The sequence below is a fragment of the Nilaparvata lugens genome, chromosome 11, assembly GCF_014356525.2.
Source record: "Nilaparvata lugens isolate BPH chromosome 11, ASM1435652v1, whole genome shotgun sequence".
NCBI lineage: Eukaryota > Metazoa > Arthropoda > Insecta > Hemiptera > Delphacidae > Nilaparvata > Nilaparvata lugens.
The window spans coordinates 22,478,180-22,502,384 of record NC_052514.1 but is presented as its reverse complement, the minus strand read 5'-3'; the positions used below and the strand labels follow the sequence as shown (position 1 = coordinate 22,502,384).

At 34.8% G+C, this 24,205-nt stretch overlaps 2 protein-coding genes across 10 annotated transcripts in view; one reads left to right on the top strand and one right to left on the bottom strand.

Annotated features, from left to right (window-relative positions):
• The window catches only part of LOC111054160 (hypoxia up-regulated protein 1), a 45,330-nt gene extending 28,065 nt beyond the window's left edge, over window positions 1–17,265 (top strand). For 8 of the 9 annotated variants that reach the window (XM_039437869.1, XM_039437868.1, XM_039437865.1 and 5 more), the window contains 6 exons: window positions 2,215–2,496; window positions 4,135–4,242; window positions 5,211–5,271; window positions 5,970–6,224; window positions 7,559–12,472; window positions 14,729–17,265. In XM_039437869.1, coding sequence (XP_039293803.1) covers window positions 2,215–2,496; window positions 4,135–4,242; window positions 5,211–5,271; window positions 5,970–6,224; window positions 7,559–7,656 — 804 coding nt within the window. In that variant the 3' untranslated portion in view covers window positions 7,657–12,472; window positions 14,729–17,265. Of the gene's footprint in view, window positions 1–2,214; window positions 2,497–4,134; window positions 4,243–5,210; window positions 5,272–5,969; window positions 6,225–7,558; window positions 12,473–14,728 lie in introns of those variants that run through there. The other variant, XM_039437870.1, reaches the window with a different exon arrangement.
• LOC111054162 (heat shock protein 68-like) lies at window positions 16,826–21,593 on the bottom strand. Its single transcript, XM_022341134.2, has one exon. The coding sequence runs from the start codon at window positions 21,509–21,511 to the stop codon at window positions 19,571–19,573; it is 1,941 nt and encodes a 646-aa protein (XP_022196826.2). The 5' UTR covers window positions 21,512–21,593; the 3' UTR covers window positions 16,826–19,570.
• Window positions 21,594–24,205: the final 2,612 nt, after the last annotated feature.

Sequence of the window (24,205 nt, the reverse complement as noted above, 5' to 3'; positions counted from 1 at the left end):
TTGTTTTATAAAACCTTTCATATGACATAGAGAAAACTGTGCCGAGAACTTACACTTATACCTTAATAATACTTAAAGAGTTTATTAATACTTTATTTCTATTTTTATACTTGAGTTTTTGTATAAGATTCAGTTACACATATATATTATGTATTTCTTAAATTACCTTTTGGACTACTCAGCTCTGATGGCCTGTATGGTCTGTATGATATTAAAATATCCAAGTACACTAAGGTTTGATACTGATTTGTTTTGACTGATTCAAGAGTTGTAAATGAATAAAGAAAATGTGTATAAATAACAGAGAGCAACACTCACTATCAGTTAATTCCTCTGACATCAGTACTTAGCCTTCTTGGAAATTATTTATAAGGTGCAAGGTGCAGGTGCAGAATCAGGATGGAAAGCTATTGGATTACAAGATGGGTTAATTTAATTTCCAGGCTTTCGCTACTTCCATAGAGAGTATTTAAATACTACAAATTTATTACAGACGCTGATTTTACGAATTTTCCACACACATTCAGCATTGAATACCACTAAGTTTTCGGGCTGAAAACACGAACAAATTACAAGTTGCGAAAGCTGCTGCTTCTCACAGAATCAGAACGACAATACAATTCTCAGCTGGGAAAAAAGAAACAGCACACACACTGCGCAGAATCACAGCGCTCCCATCGGAGAGATTCAAAACAGACGCAGATTAAAACAACTGGCGGGAACATACCCCCACCTCTGAAAAACTATTTTTCAGTCAAGCTGAAGACATGCAAAAAGCAAACACAAACACAAATCAGAGTTATGCAAGAGTCCTGCATATTTGGTTTTTGTGACGCCTCTTTGTCAGGATTTGGTACAATGATCTACGTAAAGTCTCAGACGGGGTGTGATGCGCCGAGAGTCGTATTATTGTGTTCAAAGTCCAAAGTTGCGCCGTCTAAAGTTGTATCAATACCTCGATTGGAGTTGTGTGCGGCGCTCTTGTTGGCGGAGCTTATGAACTCGGTGTTATCTATTATTCGTGAACGTTGTCATGTTTCTCGTATGTTGCCCACTCTGATTCTACAGCCACCTTGTGTTGGATTATTGCTCCATCCGCAAAATGGCAGACTTTTGTAGCTAACCGCGTTGCTAAAATACAGGACTCTCCAACATAGCAGGTGAATTTGAAGTCCACTTTGTGAGCAGAAAACCTCCGCCTTCGAACAGCTGTTTGGACTGACAATAAAAAGCTCCGTGGCCTCCGATACTGAACCAACTGAAGTCACAAAGTCGTCCATGAACATATCCTGGGGTACCCTCGCCTTGGCTGCTGGAAAACTGTCTCCGTCCTCCTCTACAAGATGGTGAACGGTTCGAAGTGCTAAATATGGAGAGCATGAAACACCTAAAACAACACAATTAAGTTCATAACTATCGATCACCGTCTGGCAAAAACCTCCACAATACACGCTGATAACGACAACAGGATTCATCCTTAAAATCTGTCGATACATCTGTTTTATGTTGACAGTTAGTGATATTTGGAACAAACGAAAATTTACTAATAGAACAAAGATGTCAGTCTGCAATTTGGGTCCAGGATGAAGAGCCTGGTTTAACGACTAACCGGATGATGATTTGGAGCCAGCATCAAACAAAATTGTGATGGGTGTAGTAGTACTACTTGGCTTCACTATGACATGGTGAGGAATATAGTAACTACCTCGATCCTCGTGATGCACCACCAACGACATGTGACCCTGCCGTAGGTAATTCATTGATATTTCATGATATGAAATACGAATGTCATTGTCACGCTCCAGTCGCTTTTCTAAACTCCGCAGTCTTCGCTAGGACGCAGATTCAAACAACTGGCGGGAACACCTTTATTAAAAGTGTGTTTTACAAAATAAAAACTATGTTTTTTTATGTTTCCTCGGTTTAAATTTTTCAAACCTCTTTCTTAGTGTCACTCTGATATAGTTCCATATAAATATATGGTTCTTTTAATGATGTTATAACCAAGTTCCACTGTAACATAATTATTTTATAATATGAAATGGGGAAAATGAAATATTGTTAGTATAAGTTAAATCATTGGTTCGATTTAGTACTTGTGTAAAATCAAATGAAATATTTATTTATCAATAAATTCAGACTTTCTATCTTAGTAGATCTTCGTCTGGGTGGACGAAGAGGAATTATGTATCTATAAATGTTTATGATTGGTAGATATTCGATTGGTTGGACGAGGAGGGCTACTCGGCGGAGGCGGCTGACTTCGAGTCCCGACTGGCCGAACTGAAACAGCTGACTGCGCCGGTGTGGCGCCGCGTCAAAGAGCATGAGGAGCGTCCCGACGCACTGGCCGGCCTCGAGTCGACGCTCAGTCACAGCAACAACTTCCTCGCCACCATCAAGAACATGACCGCCAACCAGACTGAGGCCGATGAGACACCCATCTTCACGGCTGTCGAGATCAGCCTGCTTCAGAAGACCATTTCCGACACACAGGTGAATAAGTATTTTCTACGAATTAATAATATTTATTTTCTTTAAAAGCTAATACAATACAATTGAAATTTATACAAATTACTGAATGCATAAATAGATGACTGTTGTAAAGATTAACATTGGTATATGAGTACAGAAAGATAACTAACTTACTATAATTATTCCTTTACATTGCTATGTTGCAGCATACATAAATACAGATTGTTCAAGTGTTAGACAGGACTTTATCTTCTCCTAATTTCGTCAAACCATGTGTAACATTCCTGGTTATGGTATATTACTTCTCAATGTTGAATTCATCAATATTTTGTTAATTTTGTTTGTTTTTTTAAGTATAGTTTCCTAAAAGTAAAGTGAGTAAGTATCCTAAGTGAAGTATATTAACTTGGTTGCATTGATAATATCTACTTGAAACTTGGTTTTTATTCGTAGCATAATTTCAGTGATGCCCTTGAACGAGTGTAATGAGAGTGAGGATCAGTCATTAAATACTTTCAGGAATTGGAATAGTAAAAATGAACTATCGTATTTCGTAAACATAATCGCAAATTGACTCACTTATCAATGGCGAGTCCGCTTGAGAATAATTGCATCATGGAAGAGCGACATGCCGTGATCAGACTTTTAGTAGCAGAAGGTGAGAAAGGTGGTGAAATCCACAAAAGAATGTTAAAAGTGTGCGGAGACCATTGATTGAATCGTTTAAACAAATGGGTAGAACAGTTTCAAAGTGACCGTATAAATTACGGTACAAAATTTGTGACAATCAATGCAGTGGACGACCGGTCGAAGTTGGGACTTCCTCTCTCGAGTCTCGAATTGATTCGTTAATTCGGGACTATAGGCATATCACTGTTGAATCTATAAGTGAAAAAGTAAATGCGAGTGATGGAACTGTCCATAACATCATTCACAACAAGCTGCAGTACAACAAAATTTGTGCGAGATGGGTTCCTAGACAACTCACGGACGCTCAAAAAGAAACCTGGCTTTAAATCAGTCAACAGTTGAAAAATCGGTATGCGACTGAAGGGGAATGTTTTTTCAAGAGAATTGTAGCATGTGATGAAACCATGGATCCACCTCTATGAGCCAAAAACGACAGAGACTAAAAATCTGATCACGGCACACGTTGTACTTCCACAGTGCAATTCTCAAGCTGACTCCATTGTTAACTGAGTCTATTTGCGATTATGTTTACGAAATTCAATAGAACAGCTGATCAGATGTCATCACAAGGTTGCCAACTTCATGTCCTTAAAGTTTCATATAGATCAATCTAGCAGTTTTTGAAAATTACTCATTTGACTCGTTACTTATTGAATGACCCTCTTACTTACCTCGAAAAAGATTACTGATTTTGTTAGAGCAATGGTCTAGAAAAAACTCAATGAAAATATGAATTAATATTATTATGCACTCCAATTAAATCTAACATTTATTTCTTTTAGGTGTATAAGCACTCTAATCTCGTTGTAAATCAGAATTATCTACAGCAACAATTTTTTAAACTATCAGCTTTACTGGCAAATCGGATCAACAATTCAAACAATTACGATTCTAATACTTTAGTCAATATTATTACAGGTTTTGTGTGTTTTATCTAGTATGTTTAATTTGGTTTAATGTGTATTTCAGGAATGGAAATCCAAGATGATAGAAGAACAGAGTAAACTGAAATCTTCAGATAATCCTAAACTTACTATAGCAAGCATTGTTGAGAAGATCAACAACGTTGAAAGAGAGGTGAGTGACTTACGTGCTTTTACTAACTAGTAGTTCTGTAAACAGTAGACCTCACGCAGTATTCTCATCCACAAGTACCTGATTGCAACTATTAATAGACCTTATGGAAATACAGTAATAGACTGGCTTCTCCACACATTTGTGTAATCACTTGTCAGCTGATTTATGATAAATAATTCTATAGTCTGATTTTTACTCTAATATTGGCGTTTGAAGGAGGCTCCTTTTTCCTTTTTTATTATCCTTGAAATGCAAAATTTCCAAAACCCTTGTATATACGTCGACGCGCAATTAAAAAAGGAACATACCTGTCAAATTTCATGAAAATCTATTACCGCGCTTCGCCGTAAATGTGCAACATATAAACATTTAAACATTAAGAAAAATGCCAAACCGTTGACTTGAATCTTAGACCTCACTTCGCTCGGTCAATTAAACATAAAAGGTGAATACTACTTGCATAAAAGTTTAAGTACTGATTGAGTGTTGAATTGAATTAATTATATTGGTCATGGTTATACTTTCTGTATTAGGTAGAATCAACACTTGCAGGAGAATATTATGAGTCCATTATATTAACTGTTTATTTATTTAAGCTTTATTTAAGCCTTGTAAACACCAATGCGGGATTAGTGCAGAAAACGGGAACTGATTTTAAATCCGATTTTATGGTTGAAATCGTCTACTTCCGTCTCCTGCTCTAACTTAGTACGCCAGTTTGTATAGTTAACAATGATTGTCATAAACCTGGAAAATTATTATTGAAAATTGAAGGTCGTAGTTAGGTACCTCTTTAAAAACAATTTTCTTTGTAGATCGTTCATATCTGCATTATTTTTTATTGTAGTGGGGTTTTCTAGCCTCTTGGGTTCTGTGATTTGCGTAAAATTCTCTCATCCTTATTGATGGAGATATCTTATCTCATTATGTTCATCAACTTCTTAAAGCTTGCATTTTTGATGTTCCAGGTTAAATATCTTGTAAATAAAATTAAAATATGGAGGCCGAAAAAGAAAGAATCTCCCAAAGGTGAGTATGATTGATTTGAATATTCTTAGAAAAGTATGAATAGGTTTAAGATGCACAATCCTTGTGCAGACCACTGCGATTTGCATCACGGCGACTGCGAACATTTCACCATTCAACGCAAGTTAGCATTTTTTCCGCTCCTGTCGCTATCATGTGTATCACAGTGCTGTACCATAGACATGTTTTGAAAAGTTTTTCAACGAATCTCACAGTCTTATTAGGCAACACTTTTGTCTCAAATATAACATTGTTGTAACATCTTAATAGCATTAATCATTATATCAACTGTATTATCATTTCTATAACATACTGTGACGTTCGGAAAAACCTGTCAAATTTTAACCGTGATTACATTCAAGAGAACCAATCAGAGAAGCTTTCTTTTCAAAATAGCCTTGATTGAACCTCTGATTGGTTCTCGTGGATTTAATTATGATAAAAAATGTTACATGCTATTGTGCAACCGGGCTACATCATTTTAAATTTAAGTGGAGCCATTGCAGTATGAAATATCAAGCGAGAATGTTTCGAAGATTTTCTAATCTGTATGATCAAAAATGAAGATCCTGTATTCTAAAGAAAACAAATTTCACGATTATTTCAATAATTATCATCCTTGATTCGATCTCTATTTTATTCGAAACAAATATATTGCTGGTTTGACTCTTTACACCAATTTCATATTCTCCATTATGCAGATACCAAAAACACAACGTCATCGACTGATCAAAAAGCGAAGAAAGATGGATCAGGGAAAGACAAATCCAAAGAAGAAGAGAAGGTGATTGAGCCTTCAGAGGAAGTGAATGAAGAAGAGGAGAGTCCAAATGCGGCCGAATCTGGCCAAGGGACCAAAACCAAAGCGCAACAACCGGAACCGGAAGCACAAGAACCAATCGCTGAAGCGGAGGTTCCTGAAGTCGCTGAACCGGTCGTTGAGCCTAGTAAAACAGGTAAGTAAATTTTTATCAAATTGAATCCGTCCAAATTCTATAATTTATTAAATTTACACTATCCTTTATATTTTATCCAAATGAAATGTCAATTATTCAGTAATTGTATCAATACCCTTTTAAATCAGCATTTTTTAAAATGTCTCAACTGAAAATTGAGAAAAATATTCGTTAGCTGAATACTACCGTAGGAGACACTATCTTATTCAGAGCTTGTCTCCTTTACCGTATTGATTATAGTAAAAGTAATAATAATAGGCACAGTTATTATTATCACCAATATTATGTTGTCATTAAAAATAATTCCTCATAATAAAATACTTCTTAAAAGCGTAATCCTTTAAGAAGGATTATCACTCTACAAAAAGTATCATTTACTATTTTTAGATACTTCATCAGTCTTTTAATCTTTCAGAATTGTATGGTACTTTGGTAGCTTTCAATTCTCTTAGTTAACTCAGCTTCTCATTGTTTCTAGCATGATGTCGAAGGATTATTTTCTTCTGTTTATTTCTGAAATAATATTGCTTAATGCATGTATTATTATTAGTATTTTTATCATAGGATTTATGTTTTATGTGTAGAATGTGATGTTCTAGCACCTTCTATCTTGCACCATCCTTTACATTCAAATCTAATTTTTATGTTACTTAAATAATATTTTGAAGATTTCTGTTCATTTAATCAATGTACTCTCTTAATGCATATACGTGCATATCACATGTAGACCTATTATCCGTATCCTATTAACTTGAAATGCACATCTTATTTATCCTTACATGTATCCCATATTATTTTGTTAGAGTAGGCTGTTTCGTTTTTAGTGTCTAATTTCTTGAATAATTTTCAAGTTGATATTTAATAGCTTAGCTGAACTTGCTCTCAACTCAGGAATAGAGAGTCACATACAAGCTGAGCTCAGCTTGCTAGGCTTGCAAGCGTAAAGCATAAAGCGTAAAGCGATAGCAAAGCTAGGCTTGCTATCTGTGCGTAAATGTATCAAGTGCGAAAAAAGTTTTATATAACTATATATTCGCTTAATAGCTTTTTTCACCCAAAATATTATCTATTTAATCCAAAGAATGGAAATGTTCAAGTCAAGTTTCTTCTATTGATAAAATCAATCCCATTCATTTAAAAATATCTTATAACAAACAAAATGATAAACATTTCAAAAATGAATATTTTCCAACATTGATCTGTTACTCAAAGCATGTTTCACAAATATTTACAGTTTCTTATGATAGTTGAGTATTAGTTTATTGAGTGCAAGCTGCTCATTAGGTGCATGCATTTGAAACAAGCAACCAGTTGACCGTTTATGTTTTTTGCAGAATCTGAGCTTAGGAAAGACAGCGAGTCTGAGCCGTCGATAGTTGCTTCCGCGTTAATTGTGTTTGTCATACATGTTCTGTTCCGGTTGGTTACATAGCTAGAGATGTCCGCTCGCCTCCCACAATTCACTCTGGCTGTGTTGCTGCACGTTTGTGCATGTACGTTCTATTTTTATTTGTCTCTTCTCTCCGTTCTACTCCCATTGGTCTTTGTCTTTCATGGGTATGTCTTGTCATGTGCTCCTACAAAGCATTAAGTGCAACATAAATTTCCTTATGGTGCTCCATATAATGGGTTCACAATCCCTCATCCCTTCAAAAATGTTCACGTCATATCACTTTGACGTATGTGCTTTGAAACTTCTTGATATTGAGCAGTAATAGATGTGGTCATGTTGATAATTCTACCTATAAATAGGTCATATTATTATACAAAATTGCCAATTTTTCCATTTGTTCTTAAATGAATGTAGTGTTAGTATGCAATGGGTCTTGCAATACATTGTTATGTGCACTTGAAGAATCAATATTACTAATAGTATACCACTGTTCACATTGCAATAAACCGTTGACCTTGTTTTCTCTTTCAATGATCTCAAATCAATTTATTTCCCTTCTGTTGTTACATACAACACAAAGAGATTGAGAAAACAAACCGTGTAAAAACAGGAAATAATTTCCTAATCTCCTACTAAAATTCGTATATGTATTTCTATTCTTCTTTATTCTCAAAATTTTTTCAAACCTAAAATTTGAAAACTTTTTATTTTCAAAACATTCCAACGTAGAAAATATGTTCAAAAGCATTGTATCCAATGTCCAATCTCCAATTTGATAAATATTCCGCACTATGTACCTTAGGTGATGAACTTCACATTTCTTGTCATTGTTGTTTGAATGCTAGGCGCTTTTGTCAAACTTATACAAGCAAAGAGAATATTATAACTATTTGTATTAGTGTGTTCGTTTGTTGAAAATCTACAAGTCCTATAACATTGTTTTCATTTTTGAGCAAATAATGTCTAAAGTCATTCTAATATTTGAGAAATAGCTCGGGTGAATAAAATTTATTCAATTTCCAATATGAGATTACTTCTTATTATTTGAAAGTTATGCCTTAGTTCTCAGGTTTTTTTAATATTGAATTCTTTATTGACGTTAAACACATAGTGCAATAGACATAGTCATCAGGAAACATAAAACATACAACAGTCACACAGACAGATAATATAATTAATAGGTTTATCCATTTTCTTTTGATTCATTCAATGCTTGATCATTATTAATTTTTAAATTGTCTTTTTATATATTCATTTTTCAATTATTTCCATTTTTCTGTATTTATTCCATCGTTTATTGCTCAATGTTTTAATGTTCAAAGGTCACATACGCTCATTAGGAAGTCTTCCAACTGATGATACGAATACGAACTAAGTAGGATGCAGAATACAAAGCAAGCTGAATTGTATTACCTACACAAATGACTAAAAACACGTCACCTAGGACACACAATGTTTTTCTCATTTCTTTATATTTTGCTTTTAAACTAGTTCGCATGAGTTGCATCAGTATGAACACGACTTAACATCCTCATATTCAATCATCTCATGTATCATTGTGATCATCTGTGGTTTGTGCTAAAAATGTCATATCGTGTTATGTCAACAATTTGTATCGTCATTTGTTACGTCTTGTATGTGTCCTATCACTGTCAGCGTGATTAGATTGATTCATTCAAATTCGACTATTCGCTTGGGATCAAAATTCGATTTCTTTTCGATACGTTTCCAACATGATTCTCTTCTTTCAATGCTTTGTAAAACTATTTCATGAGGCTAGGGGAACGTTTTGGTACATTTTGGTCTATTCTTTGCCGCTTCTTCTCCTTTTCTTGCTTCTGCTTTTCTCAAGATTCTGTCTGAAGCATCTTCTCTTGCTCGTTACCTTTATGATTCTAGTATCTAGTATTTCGCGCTGCATGATTATGGAAGTTTCTGGTTCCTTTACAATCTTCAGTTTGTCATAATTTCTCTCGCATTCGCTTTATTCACTAACATTCCCTATTTCTATTACTTTCATCATACCCAATCTATCGCGTAAGATTAAAAAATGAGTGATAAGCTGTTCCTCTCTGATTTCTCAAAATGTTGAACAGGATGAAGTATCTCATAGGCATTAACTTTTGCAGAATTTTTTTAGTAATTAGTTATGCTAAGATACAAATAAACAGTAACGTAAGTATTTTTAGGCATCCATTAAAAATTACTCTCTTATTCGCTTTTTCACGTAAATTTCCCTTGGAGATTCTGATCACTGGCCAATATTTACGAGGATTTAGCGCCCAGGGTTAGATACAAGTGGCATTTTTGTAGCATGAAATTAATTTATATTGTACTGTAAAATAAAATAATAATCGCGGGTTTAGTGGAAGAGAGGGCTCTTATTGCCTCAATTTCGCCCACATCAATTTTTATATTGTAAAGTGTAAATGAAAAGGCATTTATCTATATATCACTCTACACCATAGGTACTCTTCTTTTGGGTATATTGCTAAGCTATTAATTGAGTCTCATGAAATTATTCATTCAAGTAAATATAATATTGATACAGAAATAACGCTTTAGCTTTGTATAGTGAGCCTGTAAACTTTGTAAATAGAATTCAAAAGTCAAAGAAGACGATATTTTTTCAAATCGTTCGCGGGGACGGTTCATGTAGCATAGCTTACATCTCTTCGTTATAGACTATAGCACTGTTCAAAATTATTACTATATCAATAGTTTGAAGCTTCCTGACCGCAAGACGAAAATTTATGTTGATAAATAAATATTTAATTAATGCCAGAAATGAGTATTTTCATGGAAGATTCATCAGCCAGTGTAAGAACAAATTTTCAAGGAATATGTCTAAAAATTACCCGACTCATTATATTAGCAATAATTTTAAAAGGTGGTTTTGACCATTCAAGACCACCAGATTTGGTTTTGGACCTTGAATCTTCATGTTTTGGTACTTCGTGTTGTAATACAGGGATGGGCTATGAAGTATGGAGGATTTAAAACAGCTGGTACATACTGTACTCATTTTCCAACGAAACGAAGTATTTTTCCTCAGCATCTACCTTGGATTTTGCCATTTTTATAATCATTGAGGAGGGAAAAATATAAACATTAATTACGTACGGAAAACAACGTTTGAAAAATAGCGTTTGCTTTTGACCAACCGTTGGGGGAGGTTGATGACAGAGTGCCGGGAAATATATAAACTTGCCTTAACTGCGGTGGAAGAAACGTGGTAGATAAAGATTCAGGTTTTCTGTTTATAATTGCTGTTTTCGTAGGAATGGCGAATAATTGACTGCTTGTTGTGGCATTAGTCGAGACTTCATTAATTAAAAATCACTGTCAATTCAGATTGTTATCCAACTTTGCTACGTGATTTTTGCCACAATAATTGAGAAGATGACATATCAATGAATACTGAATGGTTACAACATGCCATACATCAAGATAAACTATGAAATTTCTAAGGCAGAACTTCCCTGGACGACTCATTTCGATGAGTAAAGTGGCCTCCTCGGTCACCAGACCTCCTGTCACCTTGTCACTATGGTATTTTTCATGGGGCTACATAAAGGTCGTGTATACATCATCAAACCAAGTACACTTGAATCCCTGGATAAGACAATAACACAAGAAATTGCTCGTGCTTCAAAGGATTATGGATAACTTCTTACAACGTCTACATGAGTGTATGGACAAAAACGGATGACATTATTCAATTGTTATTTTCTGTACTTAATTAATGTTTTTATTTTCTTCTCTCTGATAATCAAGATGCCAAAATTCAGAGTACATTGGAGAAAAATATTGAGTCTCGTTCAAAAATGTGTACCTTATGTAACAGCAGTTTCAAATCCTCCATACTTCATTTTCCAACCCTGTAAAATTGCAACTATGCCTATCATGTACTTCTCACCAATATTGATTTGTTATGTTACGTAAAATACTTTTACATTGTTTTGTAAAAGTATAAATGTTACTGTTACTCCAGCATCTTTTCTTTAGTGGCTTATACTGCTCTTTGGCTGTTCTGAAGATCCAGAGTGACTAAAAATTCAAATCATGGATTTGACAGATGCAGCATCTGTAGTAACATTTCCACTAGTAATAATCAGAAGGTCTAAGAATAGATTCAACTTCAACAACTCTCCATTCGTTTTACGTGTCGAGTATCTGAGTTGGCATCTAGAATGGAGTGATCCCAATTCAGCCTATCTTCGAACATTGAATTCAATTATTCATAGAACATAATATCCTATTCTTTTGTATTATGATTGAATAATATGTCTCTAGAAAAGCAGATTTTCTAGCCCTAATGAATGAATGAAACAAATCGAGTCACACCTTTCCTCATGTGATACCTCACCAAATGAATGTTGATCATCAAGCATGTTTCTCATCAACATCCCTTATGCTTTATTATATATTGTTTAATATTTATCAGCTACAAAGCAAGGCAAGTAGTGGAAATATCATAGGTTGTATGGGAGTATACCTGCACTTTTCAAACAATAATTTCTTTATAGCAATATAATAGTACATTAGATTGGCTAATAGTGCAGTTTCAAGTATTCCATTGTTTCACAAGAACAACTTTTTCCAATAACAATGTAGTTATCCAATGAGATGCAGTGTAATCCAATGATCCAATCTGAATAATGTGCTTGGATAAGAACTTTTCGACTTAATTCCAGTTCCTTTTGTATATTTTGCATGTTTTTAAAATGTGTTGAATAGATTTTTTTTATAGTATTTTCTGTAGCAACTGGATCAATGCTGACCTGATTTGAGTAGAAAATTTATTAGATTAAGAACTATAACAGAGCGATATTCGAAATAAATCGATGCCTGGGTAAGTTCCACGCCTAACTGTTCAAACCTAATATTTCTGCCCTTTCAACATACTTACATATACTTCCATGGTTTCATTAATCAATAAGCATACATACATACATACATACATACATACATACATACATACATACATACATACATACATACATACATACATACATACATACATACATACATACATACATACATACATACATACATAGTAGTTTCCCGTTGCAGGTAGTGCCTGGTCTGGGTATGAATATTGCCTCTCCATCTTCCTCGGTCTTCCCACCATCGCTCGTCCTCAACCTGTCGCCATCTCTATCCTCTCTTCTCCACTTGTCTTTCAATCTCCTTCCTTCAATCCTCATTTCTTCCATTTTCTTTGGCAGCCGATCCTCTCCCATTCATTTCACGTGTCCAAACCAGCGTAGTCTCATGCTTTCCATCGCTCCCCTTATGCTTTCCATGTTCAATTGTCTTCTTATCTCCTCATTCCAAACTCTGTCTCTATGTGTCTTTCCCTTTATTGTCCTGAGGAACCTCATTTCTTCTGTTTGTATTCCACTCCATTCTCTCTTTGTCATTGTCCATGTCTCAGCACCATACAACATGATAGGTACATATATCTTATTCATCATAATCTTTACCTTTTCTGTTTGAAGAACAGAGGTTTGAATGAAACCTCATTTCTTCTGTTTGTATTCCACTCCATTCTCTCTTTGTCATTGTCCATGTCTCAGCACCATACAACATGATAGGTACATATATCTTATACATCATAATCTTCACCTTTTCTGGTATTTTTCCATCACAAATTAAATGCTTAACTGTATCATAAAAATTACCCCTCTCCCTTTTGAAATATTCCTGTTATCTCATACTTAATTTCAATTTCACTGCCTGAAACTTCTAACATTTTTCAAATGTTCTTCATCCAATTCAATATCTCCGGCAATATTTCCATACCTTCCAAAGACTATTACTTCATTCTTTTCCCTGCTTATTTTCAGACCATACTTCTCCATAACACTGCTCAAAGCATCCAACTGTATCTGTACATCCTCAACTGTTTCTCCCCAAATCATCATATCATATAATCAAATCCAAAAATACAATCTTCTCCAACTTCTCTCGCACTTGTCGATTCATTCCTTCCCTAACGACATTGAATAAGGTTGGTAATAGAATACTTATCTGTTTTAGACCATTCCTCACTTCAAACCAGTCTGTATTACCACTTTGTGTTCTTACATTTCATCATTTTCTTTGAATAAGAGGGCTAAATTATCAATATCTCTGCATTCATTCATTTTTTTCGTATGATATGAATAATGTAGAATTCATGTTGTTTTTGTGTTGAACCATCTCAGCCCAGTCCCATATCATAAGTCATTTCGCATCACCGTGGGCAACGTAACGTCACCTTAACACTTCACATTTTTCGAGCCGATTGTTCACCGTGGTTTCAAATTTTTAATTAAAAAATTAACAAATCGTAGCGCGGACTCTATGTGACAGACCTGCTTTCGTCTGAACCTCGCAAAAATTTAACGTCTGGAGTGACCTTGCACTTCAGACGGTGGTGTAAAACTGTAAAATGAGATTGAGAATTTATCTGATGTATATGAGAGTTCAGTGAAGATCTCAATGAATAATGGATCGATGGAAACACAAAGATGTAGTCAACTGTCTCAAACTGATTTACTTGGAGAAAAACCAAACGTCAGAATAAAAGATTATGTCAACTTCAAATCTTTTCACCTATAAAAAGTTTATTCTCATATTTATGGTAAATCAAATTTGAATATAAAATTGTGTTCATCGTATTTCACGAAATTATCTTGAATTATCATTTAAAACTCTTATCCGATGTATTGCTCTTGTCTTTAAGCTGAATTAAATCTAATTTCTTATTAATCTTGATAAAAATTATTTGAAAATGATTGTCCTCACCATAACAGATTCTTTTTGCAAATGTTCGACCTGTACTACGGATAAGCTATGTTTATGTATTGCTGAACTTTCAAGTGCAATGAAATTTGTTGATTGTTGTATTGAAATTATGAAATGAAATAGAAATCGTCAAGTACCAAGTAGGCCTACCCTTCTTATATTTTATCAATTCATGTCATGTTTCGATTCATTAGAGCCAATTTCAAGTGTAAATCTGGTAGCCTCATAAAGGAAAAGTGAATATGTAACCTAGATGATTGAAAATTGTGACATTTGGTCAAATAAATCGTTATTTACCTATTTATTTGTTTTTCAGGTGATTATTTCATCACTGTAATGGTGAAGGCTGTGTTTAAATGCAGATACAACACACAAGAATGTCAATGTCATCACATCAAGTCCTCAAATTTGAAGGCTGTATTTGTCGTTAACTCGTATTCAATTGAAATCTAAAGCAAATCAGATTTCAACGTATCGTAACTATAGAATTATAATTTATACTGAAATTGCATCCAAAATTATTACAGATCAGTCAATCTCTTTTGTTTCTGTTATTTAATCAAATTCAATTGAAAACTCGTCTCATTTTTAATGCATTGAATAGAATGTAACGAATTTGTGTAAATAAGAGATTTATCTATTATTTTGATTTTGTATTATTTTTAATTCGGTGGTTCACGTTAGTATGATTTGCAAACTTTGCAATATTTCTGTTGAATTGCGGAAAGTCAAGTTCCCAGTGAATTATTGTAGTAATTCCTTAGTTTAAAAATGATAATGGTGTCTGTGATTGTGATGAATTATTCGGTTTGTATGAATGAGGAAGTACGCTTGCAAGTTCTATTGTATTTGTTTGTGTGTATTTAGATTAAGTTTTGTTTGGTATTAGTTGTAATTCTCATTGGAGAAAGTTTACTCGTTTCCCAAACTTACGTTATTATAACAAAATGTATCTGCTATCATTCACATTGAATAAGAACGAAACTTCACTAAATTACATTGTATTTTGATTTTTTGGGTACTTGAGTTGAAAATTTTGAATTATAATCATTGTTGAAGAAAAATACAGCATGGACTGTTTCAGTAAGAAATAAATGAGCTGATATTATTATAAAAATATTCAATTTAATTTGAATGGCATAGAAAACTATATAATTTTTCTAGATAATGTGTTTATTGTTTGTCAGTTGGTGCGAAGCAAATTTATATGAATCAAATCTGACCTATTTTCGAAGTTTATGTTTGGGATACTGATCAAGTACTGTAATTGACAATGTAATAATTAGTCTACACATTTTGTACCTTCCTTGCTCTGCATTCTATATCACTTATATTGGAGGTTACTTCATGTTGATTTAATCGTAATCTCATAATAAAATCAATTATTGAAATAGCATTTAAATTGAATAAGGCTACTCGCAATTAGAGTAGAATAAAACAAAACCTTCTGATAAACGTTCGATAGAGAACACAATTATTTTTGAAAAGTTTTTATCTTAGAAGTATAACATAACTTCTGTTTGAATATTATAAACTAGACTGCAGTTATTAATGTCCAGATATAATATATTCTACTGTAATACTCGAACTCAAAAAAAAAATCAAAAAAGATTTTTCTTGATGCTACAGATTTCTAGTATAATTGCATATGCATAGAGACCTTCTTATTAAAGATTTTGAGAGTTATTCAGCTTTCAATTTCATTATTCTCTCGATCATATTCCATTATTAATTAATGGCATTTTTTCGTGTTCGAGTATGACATTTCTTAATTGTTGATAATTATTAAAACTGGAATTATAAAATATTTTCACATTGAAACACTTCAATAATAAAGGCTTAAAAGGTAGTTAACAGTGCCAAAATATATTCCATTAGACTGATGCTGAAAACTTATTAGTGGTAAGACAGTAAGTTATGTTATACTATTCCACTTTTTTCAATAGTATTGCAATCTGAAGCATTTCACTGAATTTCTCGTTATATAGTTGAATTTTAGGTACAAGTTCGTTTTTTTGTATAGATCTACTATTGCATTCTTGTGCACTCGGAACTTTAAAAATTGATAATTGTCTCCATAATAAAATATGAGTTAAAGGAGTAATAATATTAGATTTCAAGATTAATATTTCCCATTGTTGTCCATTATGTCATTTCTTTCACATTCTTGATCATTGTGGGCTTTTATTTAAATGAATGTAGATTCTTCAAAATAATTAGTTACTCTCAATTAAATAATAATTTAACTAGATGAGTCTACGATTCATGAAAAATTCACGCACATATTTTTACCATAGTTATCGAACTAAAGTTTAAAACATCATTCCACTATCAAGTAAGAAACTAATTTACAACTTTATATGCACTTGTTGCACAAAAATATCCTTCGACCTGATCATATTATTACAAAGTCTAAGACCCATTATACTTTTGTTATTCTGGACCATGTTATTTATGAATTTAGCTCATTCGATAAGTTCTATATCAGGAGCACTTCTGTACTTCTAAACCTAATCATAAATAATTATTTCCATTCCTTGATATATTTTTTGAAAAAAAAAATCAATACTGATTGCGTTCTGAGGTATGATAATTCTTGTTTTTATTCGAAAATTGTAAAAAATATCTTGAAATGCTAATTGAAAATTAGTTTTCAATAAATGGGGTTGAATCCTTATCTAGTTTGGAATAATGATATTGGATTGTAATAATTGTATTCTCAATTATTATTGTTTCATCATCTGTAAAAAAATATAAGTTAACTTATATGTTTTGGCTCCATAAAGCAGTGTTATAAATTTATTGTAATCGAGATGAAAATACTCATGAATAAAACACGTTTTTCAAAACTTGTCTGATGATTGCTGTTCATTGTCCAAAGGTGGAACAGGGTGGTAATTCATTTTTCAAGCAGAGATAATTATTAATAAGTACTTTTCAGTTATCAGTGATGATTTAGTGAAGTATTCTTAATTAATTTGGTTTTCAACTTGTCTAAATTCTTAATTCCTAGTTTATATATATTGTGAACTCAGAATTGGACAAAAATCATGAAGTGTAAACATAACATATTTTGGACGATTTCTATCTAAATTTGGGAAAGGAACAGTTTTGGGCTTTAAGTATGTTGTTCCTTTTCCAATCATTCACAAATGATAATGAGGGTACTCGTCTTGGTGTCACCCCGACTACTTGTCCCCTTTTAAAACCGGTTTTTTGGGGACAAGTAGACGTGAGCCATACCCGTCTACTTGTCTCCTTTCTGAGGAGGTGACAAGTAGTCGGGGGGGGGGGGGACACCCTGTCGCGAGGGTGCGAGGTGTCAGTCAAGTTGTCGTTTACGGTCATGACTAGTGGGCACCTCTGGTCCAGTAGGTGTCAAGTAGTCGGGGTGACTACTAAACGGCAATGGTATATTTTTACGAGGGTACAAGTAGTCGTCTACGGTCTCGACAACCTATCCCCTCGACTCCACTCCACAAGAAATCACCATTCCGGCTGGCTCTTCATTTGAAAGTTGGAAAATGAAGCCTATCAAGTTTTATATGAAAAGGCATTACGATTTCTTATGTTGATATAAGATACCATATAGTATAATAAGACTTCATGTAAGACCTCAGTTGATAACCAGACTGATAGCTTCATCTGCCATATCATTGATGGATGAAAATTTGACTGTCCTAGGATTAGGCTCAATTTACTTGTAAACGGTACGTCTGACGGGAAAATATAACTGAACAAAATGTGTTTAGAATTGTGTTCTACATCTGGTTCAGTCATCAAAAGGGCGTATTATTCATTTTTTTCTGTTTTCAACAAACTCGAAAAAATTGTCCTAAAAAAAGGCGGCGAATATCTCCCGAACCGTGCGTTTGACGGGAAAATGTTACTGAATAAAACGTGCTTAGAATTCAATTCTACATCATAACCAGTAATAAAAATTGCTTGATCCCTCCTCCCTACGCCGCAGGGGTGTTCGTTGTGGCAACTGGTGCTCTGTAGATGACAAGTAGTCGGGGTGACACCTTGACGTGCAAGGTGTCATGTAGACGTGAGCCATCCCCGTCTACTTGTCTCCTTTCTAAGGAGGTGACAACTAGTCGAGGGGATACCCTGACGCGAGGGTGCGAGGTGTCAAGTTGTCGTTTACGGTCTTCACCAGTTGACACCTTTGGTCCAGTAGGTGTCAAGTAGTCGGGGGGACAACTTGACGGCAATGGCATATTTCTACGACGGTACAAGTTGTTACCTATGGCCAAAATGACCAGGTGTCAAGTAGTCGGGGTGACCACTAGACGGCTACCCTGATAATGATATTGTATGTAACAATGTATAAATAATTGAATAATAATCAAAGCTTGATCAACTGAGGCTCGGCTGCACAAAAGCCTGATGAATTTCAACCTTGATTAAATGCCACGAGTACCAATCAGGGATGTCTTCTTTTCAAAAAAGTCCTTCTCTGACTAATCCTTAACTTGATAATGATTCAAATTCAAGAGGCTCTTGTGCAACCGGGATTTAATATTCAACATGATATTATGAACTGAATAACAATAGTTCTTGGCTCATTATTTCAAGTTCCATTCCCACTGAAAATTACATGTAATTAAAGAAAAGGAGATTTATTGAAATGTAAATCTGAATGAACTTTTTGACTTGAAATAATCGAAGATTGAATAATATGAGCCAATTAATAATAAAACGTTTTCAAAATGTTTTACTTCGTCTGCATCACCCAGACTTATTCCAAGTAGCATAAGTTTCTAGAAATATCTATTGATTTGGAACACTAGTCAACAGTGATATTTTGCTAACTCAGATTTAAATTAATTTAATCTTCCAAGTGAAAATATTACAATTCATATATTTTATTGTAAAATTTATAAAAGTAACTCTGAATGACACTAAAACAGTTGTTCATTCGAAGTTTGAATTTGCATTGTATTTCAAGGAATTAACTAGTAGGATTAGAAATAAAAAAGCTGAATTGAAACTGAAAAATTATTTTATTCAACAAATTCAAATCATAACAATAATACTACTATATAACTTACAAAATATATTATTTACAAATAAATTAATGATTAGTAAGAACTTTGTATAGTACTTGTGTTTTTGTACATTCTCAGCCTTTTTTCTGAAGTCAAATTGATTTCTAGTCCACTTCTTCAATTGTGGGTCCGTTATTATTGAACGATTGGCCCTGGTTGAATTGTTGACCGCAAGTTTGGGATCTCCTGCCGTCGCCACCGCCTTGACTAGAGTAGATCTTGGCCATGATTGGTGAGCAGAGCTGCTGCAGCTCTTTCAACTTGTGCTCGAACTCCTCCTTCTCGGCGAGTGTGTTGTTGTCCAGCCACTGCAAGCACTCGTCGCATCTCTGTCTGGCTGCCGACTTGTCACCGTCGCTCAGTTTGCTGCCTGCCTCATCCAGAGCCTGTTTCACACTGAATATGTAGTTTTCAAGCTGGTTTCTTGCACTCACTTTTTGTCTTTGCTTTTCATCCTCTTCCTTGAACTGTTCAGCTTCGTTCACCATCCTATCAATGTCAGTTTTAGAAAGACGCCCCTTATCATTCTTGATGACTATATTCTTGGTTATTCCTGTGCCATTCTCTTTCGCTGATACATTGAGAATGCCGTTCGCATCTAAATCGAAGGTGACGTCAATTTGTGGGACTCCTCTCGGTGCTGGTGGTATTCCTGTCAGGTCGAACGTTCCAAGCAGATTGTTGTCCTTGGTCATCGCTCTCTCTCCTTCGAATACTTGAATTGTGACAGCTGGCTGATTGTCAGCATATGTAGTGAAGGTCTGTGACTGCTTGCATGGAATCCTGCAGTTGCGTTCAATTATTTTTGTCATTACTCCACCTGCAGTCTCAATGCCCAACGAGAGAGGTGTCACATCCACCAGGAGAACGTCTTGGATCTGTGAGCTCTGATCTCCACTGAGTATGGCTGCCTGAACTGCTGCTCCATATGCCACTGCTTCATCTGGGTTGATTGACAGGTTGAGTGATTTTCCATTGAAGAAGTTCTGCAATAGTGATTGTATCTTTGGAATGCGAGTTGATCCTCCAACAAGTACAACATCGTGTATTGATGATTTGTCCATCTTGGCGTCATTCAATGCTTTCTCAACTGGGTGTAGTGTAGAGCGGAATAAATCTGCACACAATTCCTCAAACCGGGCTCTGGATACTTTAGTATAGAAGTCAACGCCCTCACAAAGAGCATCTATCTCAATACTGGCCTCTGTACTTGATGACAGGGTTCTCTTTGCTCTTTCAGCTGCAGTTCTCAATCTCCTCAGTGCTCGTGGATTAGATTTCACGTCCTTTCGGTATTTTCTCTTGAACTCTTCACTCAGATGATCGACCAGCCTGTTGTCAAAGTCTTCACCTCCAAGATGAGTGTCTCCAGCTGTAGATCTCACCTCAAATAGAGAGCCCTCATCGATGGAGAGGATTGAGACATCGAACGTACCACCTCCCAGGTCAAAAATGAGGACGTTGCGCTCTCCTTTGAGGTTCTTGTCCAATCCATAGGCGAGGGCAGCAGCTGTGGGCTCGTTGATGATTCTAAGCACATTGAGTCCTGCAATAGCTCCTGCATCCTTGGTCGCCTGCCTCTGTGAGTCATTGAAGTAGGCTGGAACGGTGATGACTGCATCCTTCACTGGTGCACCCAAGTACGTTTCTGCTGTCTCCTTCATTTTTGTGAGCACCATTGCGCTGATTTCCTCAGGAGAAAACTTTTTCACTTCACCCTTGAACTCAACTTGAAGCTTTGGTTTTCCGCAATCGTTGAACACGTTGAAGGGCCAATGCTTCATGTCTTGTGTGATTTTCGGATCGTCGAAACGGCGACCGATGAGACGTTTGGCGTCGAAGATGGTGTTTTTCGGGTTCATTGCAACCTGATTTTTGGCCGCATCGCCGATCAACCGCTCCGAGTCCGTGAACGCAACATAGCTGGGTGTCGTCCTGTTTCCTTGGTCGTTGGCTATAATTTCCACTTTTCCCTGTTGAAACACTCCAACACACGAGTATGTTGTTCCGAGATCGATTCCAATAGCTGGTGCTTTCACTGGCATTGTATCGGTCTTCGTAGATGCTTAAGAATAACAAAGTAGAAGTTAATCCGCTCAATTCACGATTTCAAATGATGGCGAGAGAACGCGCGGCTGCTTTATATACGCTCTTCTATTGGCCGAGAAACAAGTAGAAAGATCTCGATGCAGACGATTTTAGAACTGAACGCTGATTGGCTGCTAGCCTGCTTCGAGAATATTCCATGAGTCGATAGTAAACCAACAGTCGACTATAATTATTTCCTTTGGCATCTTTTTTGAGGTTATTGTTCTCTATTGTTTTGTTTTTGTTTGTTCGCAAATGACGCAAAATTAGAAATAGAGAACAAAGTTTCTGGAATTCTCGTGTTTGTAAAAGTAATAACTATCAACTATAATAGAGTATGGAATGTTTGATTCTAGAAAAATCCTCCTCTGTTATAATTTAGAGGTACTTTCATTTCCTATGAGAATGTGAGTGAAAAACTTTAATCTAAAAGTGTACCTATTTTAATCCTACTAATTTTAATAATTTAGAATTAGCAAGTTAGAATAACTGTTTTCAAATAAATAATTACATGAATGTTTATTTATTTTTCAATAAACAAGTTGAAAAAATGTTTGGGTTGGTCTAAAACACACACATTCTGAGTGTGTTTAAAATACCGTAGCGGTAGCATATTATAATATGCTACTTTATCATCTTTGATCACTACCAAAAGCTTGTTAAAAAAATACTGTTATTTCAACTGCTTTTCATGGTCTTATACTATCAAGAAGTATGCTATTTTAGTATGGGGTAATTATATTCATAGTGTTTAAGATTCTAACAAGGCAAAGGCACTCAGGTGTAAGCCTATAATAATATATAGAAAGCCTATAAAGAAGTTGAGTGTATAGGTTAGATTCTTGTTGGCCTTTATAGAATAAAGTGCACGTCCAGTGCCAACATACCTGTCATCAAATTTTTGGTTGGGATCAATTTAGTATGTTATTTTGAGCACAAAATCACAAAAATTAAACGGCGGTCACTATTGTTGTTAAAATAAACTAAGTTAAAAGTAGCATAACTTCACATGCATTTAATCTATAATTAGCAACCATAAATAGCTAAGGTTAGGAAAAGCTTTAGATTAGGAAATCTTTAGGTTAGGAAAACTCAGATTAGGAATACCATAATTTGATGATTTCAATAATCAAAATGGCTGCTACTCAGGTTAAATGCATGTAAAATTGTGCTACTTTGAACTTAGTTTATTTTAAAAACAATAGTGACCGCCGTTTAATTTTTGGGGTTTTGTGCTCAAAATAACATAACCTACTAAATCGATTCCAACCAAAAATTTGATGGCAGGTATGTTGGCACTGGACGTGCACTTTCACCTGAAATAGAATAAAATAGTTTCCATTGATCAACAAATATACATGGATCTCGTCAAGTAGTATAAAATAAAACAAACATAAGATAACATGAAACAGCATGAGATAACATAGAAGAATATTTGGCATATAAACAACTTTAGTAGACTGACTGTTTACTAACGTTGGCATAAAAAGACTAGATTACAAATTGTCTCATTATGATCTCAAATTCGCTGTCAATTTATTCCTCTAAGGTATAGAACACCCAAGTTTTTTTAGTATAACCAGATATAAACCAGAGATGAACTAAATCTATTGTTTCTCCATGGTGTAACGAATACAACTCCGTGGCCAAATAGATTAAATCAGATAGGTATGACAATAGGAATTAGATTAGATAGGCCCAGATGAACTAAATATATTATGGCTTCTCTATGGTATAACGAATACAACACCGATAAACTACAAAGAGTTTAGCGACAATTTTTTTGTAATAATTTTCAAGAATTTTTCACGAACCCCCCCCCTCGAGGCCTGCGCCCCCTGAAGGACTGCGCCCAATGCACCGCATTGGTCGCATTGGCGTTATTTACGCCACTGCTTGCCAGCTTTAAATCCGAATTGCATAGGAGACAGCAGCTCATTTATTTCAAAGAATCTTACCAACTGCCTAAAAAGAATTATTTCAAATATTTTAGACAATATAGGGATAAGACTAATTGGTCTGTAGTTTCCTGCATTACCCCTATTCCCTTTTTTGAAAACAGGGATAACTCTTCTTATTTTTAAACAACCAGGAAAAACCTTAAATCTTATCCAAATATTAATTAAGAGAGTTAATGGATGAACTCTAGCAAGGATGATGTCTTTGATAAAACAATTCGATAACCCATATACATCTGCACTTTTAGAATTTGACAGAGACCTGACTGCATCAAGCACTTCTGATTCATTAAATACTTGTTAAATACTTCTGGATCAATATCAGGTGCATTAAACGAACTTGTATTACATGCTTCTTTGACAATCTGCCATGCTGTCTTAGTGACATTGCTTGAGGATGCAATGCATCTATGTCTATTAGTTGCACATCGCATAGCTTCCTTTATCCTCTTATTATACTCAGCATTTAACCTCTTATATATCATATATACTTCCATTGATTCTGTTTCTCCATATAACGAATAATAAGCTATAGTAATTTCCTTCAAGTTTCTCAAGGTATCAGTATGTACCAGTACGCTCGTCTCTCTTTCTGTAGCATGCTTCCTGTTTTCTTTTTGAGAGGAAAACACAAGTCAAAACATTTCGTCAATATTTCATGGGAAACAAAAAATTCCTGGTCAGGGTTATGGC